This window comes from Panthera pardus, unplaced genomic scaffold (assembly GCF_024362965.1).
Source record: "Panthera pardus isolate Hobbes unplaced genomic scaffold, ASM2436296v1 HiC_scaffold_18, whole genome shotgun sequence".
Classification (NCBI taxonomy): Eukaryota; Metazoa; Chordata; class Mammalia; order Carnivora; family Felidae; genus Panthera; species Panthera pardus.
The window spans coordinates 5,984,812-6,001,192 of NW_026526743.1; the positions used below are offsets into that span (position 1 = coordinate 5,984,812).

Sequence of the window (16,381 nt, forward strand, 5' to 3'; positions counted from 1 at the left end):
AGAGATGGGGTCCTAGACCTACACCCAACCCTGATGGCTCCTAAGGCGTGTAGTGTAATCCTCACCGACAGTGAGTATGTGGTTTCACCCAAATGGTCATGAAATCTGATTTTTAATGTGCTTAAGGGCTGTATTTGTGGAATCAGTATGTTGTTCAGTCTATTTTAATGAACTGTAGGCATAACTGTCAGGTTCTAAGGTGCACTTACAACACATCCATATTTGTACTAAATAGTTGGATGCATGTATAATAATCATCTGGTTGTGTGCAGAAAAAGTGTATCTGATCACAGTTGCTAGAGTTGAAATGTTTTCTCTAACTCTACATCTGTGATGCCTTAAAAGATTAAAGAATTGTATCTCAATTGATTATGGAGAGCCTTTTCCCAGTGATGTCAGGGAAACAACTTTTAAGTAAAATATAACTTAGGTTTCAGGGCAAGATTTTTAGGCTCAAATGCATCTTGTGATACTTCTGCTGCCTCAAAATATTATAATCCTGGGGCAGCTGGGTAGCTCGGTTGATTGTCCGACTCCTGGTTTCAGTTCAGGTCATGATCCTAGGGTCATGGATGGTGCCACGCATTGAGTTTGGTGCTGAGCACGGGGCGTGTTTAAGGTTCTCTCTGTGTCTCTCACCCTTTGCCCTCTTTCCCACACATATGCTCTCTTTCTCTCTCTAAAATAAAAAATGAATTTTAAATATTATTATAATACCAACATAATATAATACCAATCCAGATTCCAGATTATTTCACTTATACAATATACAAAGTTCTTGCCTTAACATCTTTTTCTATGTGTCTTGTATTTCAGTATCTTTGACAAAGCTTGCTATATTGCTACTAATTTTATTTAACTCAGGCATTAATTGTGCGTGTGTGTGTGTGCATACATTGAAGACAGTACTAATTTTGTTTCTAATGCACACAATTTAATCAGACAGTACTTACAGAGCTCCTATGTCTTGTGGTATTGCACTTTTGTTTTTGGAATGAAAGCAAATGATTCTTTCTGTTGCGTTTCCAATATTGAGCCCTCTCACATTCATTAATTCCAGGTTGTCACGGGGCAGGAACCTGCAGCATTGTAGTTCTACAGTCTGTGCATCTACGGTTTACTGAGATCTCTAGGGTGGGATTTACAGTTAATGTTTACCTATTGAAAAATACTTCATAAATAAGGAGAAACTTGTCAAAAATTTAAAATAAAATAACACCATTATAAATTGAAATGACCATGTGCAGACAGAAAACTAATTTAGATCTGGTTTATTTGAAGAATCCAGCTAAGTAGTATTTTTTATATTATGGATTAAATACACTGTTACCAGCCCCCCAGGTTCCAATTCCTACTCTGCCCCTCAATTGTGAATAAATTCAGAGAGAGCACTTAACGTCTCTGCTCTTGTGGTCCTCATCTTTCTAAGGATTGCAATGATGCCTGCCTCATGTATTTGTGAGAAATCAGAAGTGACCATCTGGGTGGTCGTTATAACAGTGATTCACACATACTATGTGTTCTGTAATGGTTGTTCATGCATCTCTTGGAAGACCTCAAATGACTGAAGAACTTTAAGTAATTATGTGAAAGTAGGAAGTGTTGGTGAGTGGAGAATATTGGATTTCAGCTGACATGATTCATGTGGCCCCTGCCTCTTATTCCCACGCAGGATCCTCTAGCCCAGAAGACAGTATCAGTCACTGAGGACACACAGCATGGCGACCAGGGATCTGGCAGTAGGAGTGATCTTCTTAGTGCAGACTGTGCTTGGAATCCTGGGGAACTTCTCTCTTCTTTACCACTGTGACCTCCTTTCTTTCACTGGGTGTAGGCCAAGGCCCACAGATTTGGTTTTCAAGAAGCTTGATTGTAGCCAACATTTTGGTCCCGTTCTCTCTTGGAATACACCATACAGTGTCATCTTTTGGGTGGTATAACATGTTCAGTGATTTTGGATGTAAATTTTTCCCTTATGTTCAGGGCGTAGCCAGGGGTGTGTCCACTGGTGCGACCTGCCTCTCAAGTGTCTTTCAGGCCATCACGATCAGCGTCTGGAACTCCAGATGGGCAGCGCTTAAGGGAAAGCTCTCAAGTGCCTTGTCCCTTCACTTGTCCTGTGCTGAGTCTTGCAAATACTGATAAACACGCTGTATCCCATATTTTTGAGTAGTATCCCATACTTTGAGCAACAAAAACATCACAAACAGGAAAATGTTTGGATACTGTTCAGCTGTTTGTTGTGACAAAGCTGGGGACTCATTGTATGCAGCGTTGTTATCATTCCCTGATGTGTTATATTTGGGGCTTGTGCTCTGGGCCAGCGGCTGCGTGGTTTTCATCATGGCACAAGCAGGAGGTCCAACAGATTCATCAGGCCAATGTCTCTGCCACATCATCCCCTGTGTCCACAGGCACCAAAACCATTTTTCTCCTGATGAGCCCCTTTGTCTGCTTAAACACCTTTCTTCTATCTTTAATAGTATTTTGGGTCTTTTTGAAAATCCCAGTTGGGTTCTCTGGATCACTGCTTCAGGATTCACTCTCTGTTTCCCATCTTTCAGCCCCTTTCTGCTCATGAGTCGTGACCCCAGGGTATCCACAGTTTGCTTCTCCTGGACAAAGAATATAAAGTCCCCTCATTCTATGAGTAAGATATAAATTGTAAGTGTTTCGGTGATACTCATTTGGTAGGTCATTCCTCACTCTCAGAGTCCCCGGTACAATGATGAGAGGCTAACCCAAGAATGGTAAACATTACATATTGAGCATCTTCTTCAATTAAGCAATAAGTTGCAATAGTATTCGTAATGAAACATAGTTATCTTTAAGTATTCATGTGATTGAAGTTGTGCTAAACGCTTGCAGTGAAAGAATTCAGAAATCATGCAGTGTAATATCCGGGTCCTGAAACAATCCGGATATCATTGAGAAGGCTTTGAGCGTGTCCATTAAATTTGTCACAGTAAATTTCCCAGAAGTGAAGTAGGCATGGAATTATAAGGACAGGAGCATGAATGGGTGCCTGGCTGGCTCAGTCAGTGGAGTATGTGACTCTTGATCTCAGGGTTGTAAGTTTGAGCCCCATGTTGTTTGTAGAGTTACTTAAAAAAAATTTTAATCTTAAAAATAAAACCAGAAAGAGCATGAAAATGGACCAGGTCATCAGTGACACTGCAGAGAATAGTGCTGGAGGGAAAATAAAGTCAGCAAGTAAAGCTTTGGGGAGCCAGGTATAATTGTGTACATGTCATACCAGAGGGGCGGGAGTCAGTCATGTGGAGTACGATGTTTGGGAGCATGGGAGATGAGCTTGTGGAAACATTTTCAGGGAGAAATGGACAGGTTGGACTGGAGAGGGTAGTGGACAGCATAGAATTACATTTTAGCTGATTCTTGATTCTTTTTTTTTTTTTAACGTTTATTTATTTTTGAGACAGAGAGAAACAGAGCATGAACGGGGGAGGGGCAGAGAGAGAGGGAGACACAGAATCTGAAGCAGGCTCCAGGCTCTGAGCCATCAGCCCAGAGCCCGACGTGGGGCTCGAACTCACGGACTGCGAGATCGTGCCCTGAGTTGAAGTCGGATGCTTAATCAACTGAGCCACCCAGGCGCCCCTAGCTGATTCTTTTCCATCGTCAGGTGATTGTGACAATCTTCAAAGCCAGGAGTTCCATGGAATTGGCATCTGGAGAAGAAAAATTTCTCTCCTTTGTGAAGGTGATTTGACCATAATGGCAAGAAAGAGTTTTTGGAGGTGCACACTTGAGTCTCCAAAGTGAAGAGAATAGTTTATGGTGGAGACTTCCACTCCATTGGGAGCCCTGAAGGGAGAGCCATTTGAAAGGGAGGGACATGGATCCATTCTATTTATGTGGACTAGAGACCTCTATGCTCCTCCTGGAAGGCATCATGAACAGCATCTTGCTCTTCTTCTGTGGTTCTGAACTACTGCTTGAGGTGCTCACCCTGGCTGCTTTCTCCAGTATGGACAGGATTTGAAGTGCAAAGATTCAGCCAGCAGCCTTTAGGGGCTGAGACCACAGATACTTCCTTCTTGTCTTTGGCCACACCAGTGAGAATTGGTGGGTCAAGTTGTCCTGGGAAGAGTCTCAGGTTTTTGTTGGCTGAGACATTTGGGCAACAAACTGAGCACGAGGCCAGTGGGCGTCCACTCCTCCAGCAGGACCATGAGTCTAAGAGACTGGTCTACACTCCAGTGTTAGGCGGGACAAGGCTGTCCCCTGCTGTCCCTTCTCAGAAGTGGTTCCCTGCTGCCCTCAAATTCTCTGTGATGCTGTTGGCCAGAGGATCTTGTGTGGACCATGTAGGCTTCTTGGGCCTCCAGCAGGACCGGAGCCACATACTGCCCATATATGCTGTGTCACAGCTGTCACAGGAGCACAGAGATCCTGAGGATGGTCTGCTCCCAAAGTGACACAGAAGCCTCTCAGCTGTTTCCTTACAGAAGCAGCGCCAGAGGTTTTACGTTGCTTATGGTGTTATTTTTTGACTCTCATCATGAAACAAACATTATTTTCCAATAAATGTGTATTTTCTGTGAAAGAAAATAAAGGGATAAATTAGTCTATTTAAGGTTAATATAACAGTTTGACATTTGGTTTTAATGGGGTTTATTTTCTCTTTTCATCTGTGTTTTTGTATGAATTTTTAAATATAATTTGAAATTATAATTCTGTACAACAATTGAGTACTCTTTGGGAAGTTGTATCATTGTTGTAACATTGCTCCTTGGTTTTACCTAGAAATTTTAGCATACATTTAAAAGCTAAGCACAATGTCATTGCATTATGTAGTGTGCAACATTGCCTTTCCAATAGAAGAACAACACTGTTCTATTTAGCATATCCCATCTTTTTTGAATGGTGAGATTCATTTGAAAAATACGAAGGCCTGGGGTGTCTGGGTGGCTCAGTTGGTAGAGTGTCAGACTCTTGATTTTGGCTCAGGTCCTGATCCCAGGGTTATGGGATCAAGTCCCCCATTGAGCTCCACACTGAATGGGGATCCTCCTTGGGATTCTCTCTCTCTCTCTCTCTCTCTCTCTCTCTGCCTCTGGCCTTCTCTCTGGCTTGTGAGTTCCATCTATCTGTCTGTCTGTCTGTCTCTTTCTCTGTTTCTCTAAAAAATTACAAAAAAATCTTTTAAAAAATATAAAGGCACAATCACTGGTAATAAGTATGTAGCTCGAGGAAAGTTCACAAAGTGATCACAGTTGTGTACTCGGCATTTTGTTCAATAAATAGACTATGGTCAAGCCCCAGATGCCCCTGCTCCTTTTCTTATGTCCTCCCCAGATTTTAGGCATATGTTATTATATTTATATCAATTTGTTTGTGAGTTCTTTGATTGACTTTTTACAGAAATATTCATTTTTACTGCTTGTGTGCTCCCTACGTTTATACTGTCACTTAGGATCTCTCCATTGCTCTCAGTGTTCCCCTTTTATATTTTTTGCAGGATACTGGTTTAATGATCACAAATTCCTTTAGTTTGTGTTTGTCTGGGAAACTCTGTCTCTCCTTTTATTCTGAATGATAGCCTTTTTAATAGAATATTTTTGGCTGTGGACTTTGCAAATCAGCACTTTAAATGCATCAGGCCACTCCCTTCTGGCTTGCCAAGTTTCTGTTGAAAAATCTCCTGCTGCCTTATGGGTTACCTCTCATAAGTTAATGACCTCTTTTGTCTTGTGGCCCTTTAGATAAGATTTCTTTCTTTATCAGTATATTTTGCAAATTTAATTACAATAGGTCTTGGGGTGGATCTGCTTTTATTGACTTTTTGAAAAGTTTCTTCATTTATATTGAGAGAGAGACCAAGAGAGAGCAAGTGAGGTGCAGAGAAAGGGAGAAACAGAATCCCAAGAAGGCTCCATGCCCTCAGCAAGGAGCTCGATGTGGGGCTCAACCCCATGAACTGTGATATCATGAACTGCACCAAGGTCAAGAGTCAGACGCTTAACCAACTGAGCCACCCACTCCCCCCTGATTTTATTCATTTTGATGAGAGTTCCCTGTGCCTCCTGGACCTGGATGTCTCTCTCCTTCCTCAGATTAGGGAAATGTTCAGTAATTATTTCTTCAAATAAATTTTCTGCTCCCTTCTCTGTCTTCTTCTGGGAGTCCTGTAATACAAATATTATTATGTTTGAAGGAGTCACTGAGTTCCTAAGTCTGCTCTTGTTTTGTATAAATCTTTTTGTCTCTTTTGTTCAGCTTTACTTTTCATTACTCTGTCTTCTAGGTCACTAATTCTAGGTCACTAGGTCACTGCTTCTTCAATCCTGCTATTCCTTCCACCAGATGTGTTTCTCATGTGTTTATTTTTATTTAAAAAACATTTTTTTTAATGTTTATTTATTTTTGAGACAGAGAGAGACAGAGCATGAACAGGGGAGGGTCAGAGAGAGAGGGAAACATAGAATCTGAAGCAGGCTCCAGGCTCTGAGCTGTCAGCACAGAGCCTGATGCGGGGCTCGAACTTATCAACTGATGAGATCATGACCTGAGCCGAAGTCAGATGCTCAACCGACTGAGCCACCCAGGTGCCCTTCTTTTTTTTCAACGTTTTTTATTTATTTATTTATTTATTTTTGGGACAGAGAGAAACAGAGCATGAACGGGGGAGGGGCAGAGAGAGAGGGAGACACAGAATCGGAAACAGGCTCCAGGCTCCGAGCCATCAGCCCAGAGCCTGACGCGGGGCTCGAACTCACAGACCGGGAGATCGTGACCTGGCTGAAGTCGGACGCTTAACCGACTGCGCCACCCAGGCGCCCCTAGGTGCCCTTCTCATGTGTTTATTGAGCGCTTTGTCCCTGCTGTGTTGTTCTTTCAATACGTATTAAGGGTCTCACTCGTGTCTTCCGGTCTTTCTCAAGTCCGGTGAGTATTCTTATGACCATTGATTTCAATTCTCTATCAGGTATGTTACTTGTATCTGTTTTGCTTAGATCTCTGGCGGTGGCCTGTCCTGTTATATTGTTTGCGATAGTTATCTCTGTCTCATCATTTTACTGCCTCTCTGTGTCTGTTTCTGCGTGTTAGGAAAGTCAACTGTGTCTTCTGCTCTTGAAAGTAGTGACGTATGAAGAGGAGATTCTGGAGTTTGCCCATGGTGCAGTGTCCTCTCCTAACCAGAACCTGGCACTTTGGGAGAGTATCTTATGCGTATTGCTGACCCCCTGCTGTTGTGTCTGGTTCACTTTTCCTTTCCGTGTGGTTGTGGGCACTGACTCTCTGCCTGTTGTGGACTGTACTTGCTCTCTGTGCTGTTAGTGGGGCCCTGGAGGCCAGTTGTGAGGGGAAGTGCCTGCCAGGGAATTTGGGAGCCAGGCACCGGTGCTGGCAAATTTGCCCTGGGCCTCCAGTCCTATGTCAGGTCCCACTGAGCACCGTGACAGCTGGAGGCTGTGTACCAGCACTGTCGGGCACAGGGGGGTGGTTCCAGTGTGGGACAGTGACTGAGGGTGTGTGACTGGGTGCTGCCTCTGTGTGGGTCTGTGGGCAACTTTAACAAAATTTGCCCTGAGCCCTTGGCTGAGGTTACAAGTGTCTGTGCAGCCCTGCTTCCTGCGGGTGGCTCTGTGTTTAACTGGTGGGCGGGAGAGGGAAATGACAGCTGCCAGCTACCTCATGTTTAAAGAAGTCCCCCGACCTGCTCTGAAATCACTATGAACAGATCTGCCTCCCTTTTCCCCTGGCAATGGGTAAACTGCCATGTTCGTGTGCCTCTCTGTGCAGGCTGCTATCTGTTTAATGGCTGGGACTCAGCCATTACTCACCCCCCAGCTCACCCAGGGCTGAGTGAGCTGACTGTGTAAGCTGCGGCCTTCAAGTCCCACTGGGTTTTACAAACTCACAGCATTCAGCCCCTCTGGTTTTTAAAGCCAAACGTTATGGGGATTAGTCTGAACGATGTGAACACGCCAGTGTTTCTCTGTCCTCTCTATGAGCGGAGCTCACTCTGTTCTGTCGGCAGCCTCCTTCTGCCTTTGTGACCTTCCTAGTCTTTCAAATGTACCTTCTTTATATTTACTTGTGGAGATTGCTCCGCCAGTCTTCGGATCGCTCTCTGATATATTGACCTGGGTGTGCGTGTTGTCTAGTTGTAAATGTGGGATGTGGTGATCTCCTCCTACGCTGTCATGAGTTCCCAAGCTCCTCCGTCCCTGACATTTTGATCTCTGCAAGAGGACATCCCCCACCCAGTAGCCATTCACGCACATTCCGACCTCCCACATTGTGGGAACTACTGATGTGTTGTCCATCTGTTTGAATTTGACTCTTTTGCATATTTCCTATAAATGGAATCACATAATATGTGGCCTTTAGCTTCTGGTGTCTTTCCCTTAGCATAGTGTTTTCAGGGTTGATGCATGTTGTACTGTATGTCAGTATTTCTGTCCTTCTAATGGCTGAACAATATTCTCATTGTATGTTTACACATTTTGTTTCCTCCTTTGGCTTTTCTGAATAGTGCAGCTGTGAACATGTTTGTATATCTCTTTTGGAACTTTTATTTCAATTCTCTTTTGTACTGAAGAATAATTGACATATACCATTATAATACTTTCAGATTTTATGTGTGTGTGTGTGTGTGTGTGATGAGAACTTCTAAGATCTACTCTCTTAGCCACTTTAATATTTTTCTTAATGTTTTATTTATTTTAGAGAGAGAGAGAGGGTTAGTGGGGGAGGGAGGAGAGAGAGGGGACAGAGGATCCGAAGTGGGCTCCTTGGTGATAGCGGAGAGCCTGATGCTGGGCTTGAACCCAAGAACTGCAAGATCATGACCTGAGCCAAAGTGGGGTGCTCAACAGAGTGAGCCACCCAGGTGCTCCTTAACCACTTTAAAATAAGCCATATGGTGTTGTTAACCATAGTCACCATGTGATACATTACATTTCAATGTCTTATTTATTTTATACCTGGAAGTTTGTATCTTTGACCCCCTTGACCCCTTCATTTCTTTAGACTTACATACATAGGAGTGGAATTTCTGGGTCACCTGGTAAGTCCTTGTTTAACTTACAGAGTAACTGCCACTGCATTTTCCATAGTGTCTGCACCATTTTCCATCCTTCTGGTAACATATGAGGGTTCCATTTTCTCTACATCCTCACCATGTGTTATCTTTAAGTTGTTTTTTTAAAGAATTTTTTTTAACGTTTATTTATTTTTGAGACAGAGAGTGACAGAGCATGAATGGGGGAGGGTCAGAGAGAGAGGGAGACACAGAATCCGAAACAGGCTCCCGGCTCTGAGCGGTCAGCACAGAGCCCGACACGGGGCTCGAACTCATGGACTGCGAGATCATGACCTGAGCCGAAGTCAGACGCTTAACCAACTGAGCCACCCAGATGCCCCAAGTTGTTTTTTTAAATAATACTCATTGTAGTAGGTATAATGGGGTATCTCATTGTGGTTTTGTGCCTTTTTTATTATGGTAAAATATACATAACATAAAATATATGTACCGCTTTCACCATATTTAATTGTATACTTCAGTGGTATTCCCGTATTGCGCCATCATCATCAGTATCCATTTCCAGCATTTTTAAATCATCTCCATCTAAAACTCCATGCCCTTTAAGCAATAATTTCCCATTTTCCCTCCCCCAGTTGCCAACAAGCATGATTTTACTGTGTGTCTATCAATTTGGTATCTCTAGGTACTTTGTTTAAGTGGAATCATACCTTATTTATCCTTTTGTGTCTGACTTGCTGGATATAGCATGTCTTTCAGGCTCATCCAGGTTGTAGCCTCTACCAGAATATCGTTGTTATAGAAGGCTATTCATATTCCATTCTCTGTGTGTATATGTGTGTATCGTATGGTAGACTCCACCAAAAAATTACTAGAAGTGATAAATGAATTTGGTAATGTCGCAGGTTACAAAATCAATGTGTAGAAATCTGTTGCCTTTTTATATAGATGAATAACGAAACAGTGGAAAGAGAACTTAAGCAAACAATTTCCCTCGTCTCTAGCTACGACCCCGCAATTGCACCACTAGGTGTTTACTCAAAGAATAAAAAAAAAAAAAAAAAAAAAGAATATAAAAATATTAATTCAAAGGATTCCATGCACCTCAATGTTTATAACAGCATTGTCAACAATTACCAAATTATGGAAACAGCCAAAATGTCCATCATCGGATGCCTGGATAAAAAAGATATGTATATTATTTAGCCATAAAAAAGAATGAAATCTTGCCATTTGCCGCAACATGGATGCCTCTAGAGAGTATTGTTCTAAATGAAATAAGGTATTTAGAGAAAGACAAATACCATATTATTTCACTTTGATGTGGAATTTTAATAGTTTTTTTTTTTAAGTTTATTAATTTATTTTGAGAGAGGGACAGAGTGTGTAAGTAGGGAAGGGTCAGAGAGAGAGAGTATTCTAGCAGGCTCCCCTCTATCAGCACAGAACCCAACATGGGCCTTGAATTCACAAACTGAGAGATCATGTCCTGAGTCAATATCAAGAGCCTGAGGCTCAGTCGACTGAGCCACCCAACTGCCCCTTGTATGTGGAATTGAAGAAACAAAATAAGTGAGCAAAAGGGGGAAAAAGAGAGGAGTCCACCAAGAAACAGACTCTTAATTATTGAGAAAAATTGATGGTTACCAGGGGGAAGTGGGAGGGGGATGGGTTAAATAGGTGATGGGGAGCAAGGTGTGCAATTTTGTGATCAGTACCAGGTGTTGTATGGAAGTGTATTGTATATTGTACACCTGAAACTAATATTGCACTGTATGTTAACTAACTGGAAGTTAAATACAGACTTTAAAGTTTCATTTATTTATTTTGAGAGAGAGAGAGAGCAAGCGTACACATGTGACCAAACACAAGTGGGGAAGGGGCAGAGAGGGAGAGCATGAGAGAGAGAATCCCAAGCAGTTTCCCTGGTGACAGCACAAAGCCTGATGTGGGGTTCGATCAAATGAACCACGAGATCATGACCCGAGCCAAAATCAAGAGTCGGAGGCTTAACTGATTGAGCCACCCATGTGTCCCATTAAATACAAACTTTAAAAATGAAAACATTCCCATTTACAATTGTACCCAAACTAATAAGACACCTACAAATAAACCTAACCAGATGCAAAAGTCTTTCACTCTGAAAACTGTAAAACATTGATGAAAGAAATAGAAGATGGCACAAAGAAAAGGAAAGACATTCTACACTCATTGATTGGAAGAACAAATAATATTCACGTGTTCCTACATAGGGTCCACCATAGAAAGACATGCAGCTATGCTTTAAGATGCTGTATTGACTTTTTGGGGTGCCTGGGTGACTCAGTCTGTTGAGCATCTTGATTTCACCTCAAGTCATGATCTCATGGTTTGTGAGTTTGAGCCCTGGATCAGGCTCTATGCTGACAGTGCAGAGCCTGCTTCTGGCTTGGGATTCTCTCTCTCCCTCTCTCCTTGCCCCTCCCTCACTTGTACTGGCTCTCTCTCTCTCTCTCTCTCTCTCTCTCTCTCTCTCTCAAAAGCAAATGGAGAAACTAGAAAATGATTTTTAAAACAATACTATATTGACTTTTCAAGTCTTATGAAAATAAAAAACTGAGTTTTGTGCAAAAACACACACTTTACATTTTTTGGTAAGATTAGGAGATTTTGTGTTTCTTCTGCGAGGAAAGCAGAGCCTGGGTACTGTGGAGTCTCGTGTCATGATCAGAAAGGGACTGAAAGTTGGAAAACACATAGAAGTTAGGGCAGAGGTGTTTACTAACCACCGAGTGGGATTATAAATCAGAGCAATGCCAACATGAAAGATGGAGGAGAGGAAGTAAAAAGACACAAAGGTGCTCACCAGGACAAGGGTGCTCTGGATGGCTCTGGACTCAGCAGAGGATCTGGGGGAAACGTTAGTGCTGTGAATGTGTTGGATGCGCTGCTTGTGTCTGTTCAGGATGAAGACCATGGAGCCGCTGGCCCAGATCATCAGCCCAGAAAGTGAAACTTCAGGGAATATTATCAGTACTACAAAAAGTAACCCTGTGATTGCCTCAGGATCAGAAGTAGAACAGTATCCATAATCCCTTTTCTTTGTTATGTTTTTGCTGCTGTGTTTCTCAGACACATACAACCCATAAACAGGAATGATAAAATTTACCATGATGTGTGTGATCCAGCAGAGGGTAATGGAGAAACCAACATACTTTGGAGCTTTGACTTTAAGATCCTTCCACCAGGAGTTCATGGGGCTGATCATGATGGTCTGGAAGACACTCAAGAGGCAGATGCTGCTAATGGACACCCCCCTGCCCACTCTCTGAACATACAAAAGAAGTCTGCATCCCAAATTATGGAAGAAATATTCCAGCCCAAAAGCAGTCAGTGTATGGGGGACTCCTTTTGAGAGCATCGATAGGGAGTTGGCTATAATCAGTTGCTTGAGAATCAAATCTGTAGGTCTCAACCTCCCTTCAGTGTGGTAAAGGAAGAGATAATGGAAAAGAAGAGAGCAGTTTCCCAGGATTCCAACTATCGTCTGTGATGAGAAGATGATTGCTATTGCCAAACCCATGGAAGCTCTTGTGTCATTCAGTACATTTTCCCTTAAATTACAGCAACAATCATTCCTGTGAACAAAAGGTTCGTTGAAGGTTTTGACATCAACAGCCAGTTTGTTGGTTTGCTTCTGTGGGAGTGCCAGAGACTTGAAGAAGCAGGAGCAGTTAGAAGTACCAGCATCACAAACCCAGAGCTGGACTTTTTACACACACTTGGTTTATTCTAGAAATAAAGTCACTTAGATGGTTTCTGCACAATGTGAAGTTATTCTTAAAGTTCCATCCGACTCTTCATTATATGCATAAAGGCATGAGCACATCACTCATAATACAGTGAATGTCGGCTGCGGTTCGTGTAAGGACATGTGGGCAAAACATCAGTTTCTTAACTAAAGTCTTTCGGTGGCTAAGAAAACCCATTTTATTATCACTGGTATTCCTCACCAACAGTCATCCTCAGTGAGGATATCATTACATTATTTTAGGAGTCATCGGGAATCTGTCTTCACTTGCTCAGCTCACAACTGAGGAAGTTTTCCTCCCCTTTCTCTAGCTTTGCCACTGGATCTATTTCTACCACAAGAGAATCCTTCTGGACACACAGGTACTTACTCAGACTACATTTCCTTGTAAACTGTGCCTCTCAGACTGAAGTAGAAGTACTCACTGGACTCTTCCCTGTTGTCAGGACTGTTGGCTCTGTGTGAATCACAACAGCCAGGACATGTGGACAGGAGGCAGCCAGACTCAGATAAAGGTCTGTGAATCTGTGACCTCACCTCCCCTGGAAGTGTAATTATCATTTCTCCTGTACACACAATGACAGTTCAGCCGTATGCAGCTGAGGACACTCATGAATAAGTTGTTTCCCAGTTGCCAATTATAAAGACCAATTAAAAGTTCCTTCTGAGTATCTTCAAATAGACCACTGGAGTGTTTGAGAGAGCCTCTTCATTTTTGATGATCCCTATGGCACGCAGGGTCTCCTAGGAAAGGAGCAGGAATTACTGAAGTTTGACTCATGGGGGACTGGCAGCCAAGCAGGTATATCTCACTGGATTCACTGCTTCCTTGAGAAGTGCTACACCAAATATATGCCATTCTTAATTTTCAATCCCTAAGTTGAACCATTATTGAAGTATTCAGGATAAGTGATATCAGAGAAGCTAATTGAAAAGCTTTCTAATGAGAAAAGAGTAAAAGCAAAAACTTGATATCATTCATTTACTTCAGAAATTATTGGGCACATTAATAGAGCTAAATGCTAATGGATTTGGAAATGATGATCTAGAAATTTCTGGGAAAATATACTTTAACAATATCAATTCTAGCTGTGCTAGTAAGTCTAAACAAACAAACAAAATCCATAGAAATAAATGTTGAAGAAATGTCCACCACAAGTAAAAGCACCAGGATCAGATGGTTTCACAGGCAGATTGTATCCATCTCTGAAGTGTCATTGAAGCCAAAGCTACTTTCTTCATTCAACTATAGTGAATGCTTAGCAGAGTTCTCTAGACTTCCTTATGCTGAAATTTCCTAAGGGCACTCACTGATCATGTAATTAATTTCTTTTTTTTTTTTTAATTTTTTTTTTCAACGTTTTTTATTTATTTTTGGGACAGAGAGAGACAGAGCATGAACGGGGGAGGGGCAGAGAGAGAGAGGGAGACACAGAATCGGAAACAGGCTCCAGGCTCCGAGCCATCAGCCCAGAGCCTGACGCGGGGCTCGAACTCACGGGCCGCGAGATCGTGACCTGGCTGAAGTCGGACGCTTAACCGACTGCGCCACCCAGGCGCCCCTTAATTTCTAATTAAAGAAGAAACATAAAGTATAAGAGTCAAAATGATTCTTCAGATTTCACAACAGAGAAATCTACGATTTTGTGTACGTCTACCCTGCTTTCCCCCTGAGAGTTTTATCTCAACAGAGGAGTTAAAGGGACTGCTGTGCACACAAGACCACACTCAGTGCTGACACCAAGAGTAAGTTTGGATCTTCTGAAAACCATGCTCAGTTTCCATACTTCTCTAGAAGGACTCATAGAACTCACTGAGAGCAGTTCTACTGACTGTTGGGGTTTATTACAGGGAAAGTGAACGGGTGAACATTAGACAAGGAAGAGATACATGGGGCAGAGTCCAGGAAATGTACCCAGTGTGGATCCCCTTGTTGTCCAATGTCTGGAGTCATGGAGTGTTACCTTCTGGGGTCCATATGGGATAACACTCATAGGGTATTGCCAGCAAGGGTGGCTCTCACAAGCCTTGATGCCCAGCGGTATTACTACAACTCTACCATTTACCTTCTGCATGGCTGACCTCACTGTCCATTCTGTCCCCAAGATGAACTGATACCTTTAGCCTCTAGCCCTTCCAGAGACTGACATGGTACTTTGGGCCCAAAGGGTCATCCTAAACCTCATTGTTAGATAGCCTGGTGGTCAAACCTTCAAGCAAACAAAGACACCCCTATCAGGCATGAGATTCAAACAATTAGAGATCAACTCCAGTAGCAGAGGGCAAATGCCAGACCTCCCTTAGGTTAGGCTAATTCTTCTCTACACAAATCACTTCCTGGATTCTGCCCAGGACTCTCTCACAACAAAACACACATGCTTGTCTGGGCATCTACCTAATGGAAAGTACATGATCATTTGCAACAGTATAACTGGGAAGAAGCCCACCGCTGGAAGAAGCAGGGTGAGGTGGGATGGTTTCAAAGAAACAGCTAATCTGTCCTCAAAAGTCAATACATATATTTTTATAATTTTGTACTAAATTGCTTATTTTCCTTTTGATCCATTGACCTCCCTTGGTAAGAGACGAATTTTTCTTTACTCACACCCTACTTGCCACATCAGGGAAAACAGCCATATGGCTCACAACCCATTCATCAACCACAGAAATGCACACACTGTGGAGACTCAGACATATGTACAAATGCACGTATGCACACTCACTGACTGAAACATGCTGAAACGTGTACTGAAATAAGTCCTTCTCATACACACGCACTGACTTCATGCACGTGTCTACATTCTGACACACAGTGCACCTACCCACACAGATGTCACTGTCCCCCTCACTTGCCCACAGTTACTAAGTCACCAGGTGGATATGTATTCCAGTAACATGTTTGTAGAGAAAAGTTTCATGCATATCTCCAGACCTGTGAGCCAAAACAAGAGGATCCTAATTGCCTTTGAGACTCCCTGTCACCAAGCCCACAATGGCAACATTTAATGTCTTCAACATTTAAACAGTGCTCAGAGCTTTGCCACTTGAGGTGTGGAGTGTGGTGAGAAACTTTCACTGTGTGGGGTCTGTGAGCTGTGTTAGAGCACTGGGAAAGGGGGTACAGGAGAATGGGGTGCAGAGAGCATGGAATGTGGTTATGGGAGATCAGGGGATAAATATGCACAGGGATAAAATATATGGCATGTTTTAAGGACATCGCTGGGCCATATGGTACAATGGGACAAGGTGTGCAAAACGATTAGCTTGTAGCACCTATTGGAGTCTGTGAGGAAAGGGTGTACAGATCTCATGAAAACAAAAGATAACTGGGAGGAAAAGTGCACACAAGTGAGTGAGGAGTATCACTGGGTAAGAGGCACAGAGTTCCTGTCCACAGTAGGTGAAGGAGTATAGCAAAGGAAGGGGAATATATTTATAAGAATGAAAGATTCTTTTCTTTTATTCTGTTTTATTTAACTGATTTTATTTACTTTATTAATGGTTTATTTCATTTTATTTCATAAGAAATGAAGACTGCCCATGCCGCACCTCATTTGGATGTATCTGGAATCTATGAA

The 16,381-nt window shown here is 42.5% G+C and overlaps 1 protein-coding gene and 1 pseudogene across 1 annotated transcript; one reads left to right on the plus strand and one right to left on the minus strand.

The window, feature by feature from the left end:
- The first annotated feature begins 1,635 nt into the window (after positions 1-1,635).
- LOC109252920 (vomeronasal type-1 receptor 4-like) lies at positions 1,636-2,713 on the plus strand (annotated as a pseudogene).
- A 1,236-nt stretch (positions 2,714-3,949) lies between these two features.
- On the minus strand, positions 3,950-12,698 carry LOC109252923 (vomeronasal type-1 receptor 4-like). The gene is made up of 2 exons (XM_019425412.2): positions 11,639-12,698; positions 3,950-4,128 (listed from the first exon to the last, which is right to left on the minus strand). Exons 1-2 carry the CDS (start codon positions 12,573-12,575, stop codon positions 3,950-3,952), a joined length of 1,116 nt encoding a protein of 371 aa, XP_019280957.2. The 5' UTR covers positions 12,576-12,698.
- Between the last annotated feature and the right edge of the window lie 3,683 nt (positions 12,699-16,381).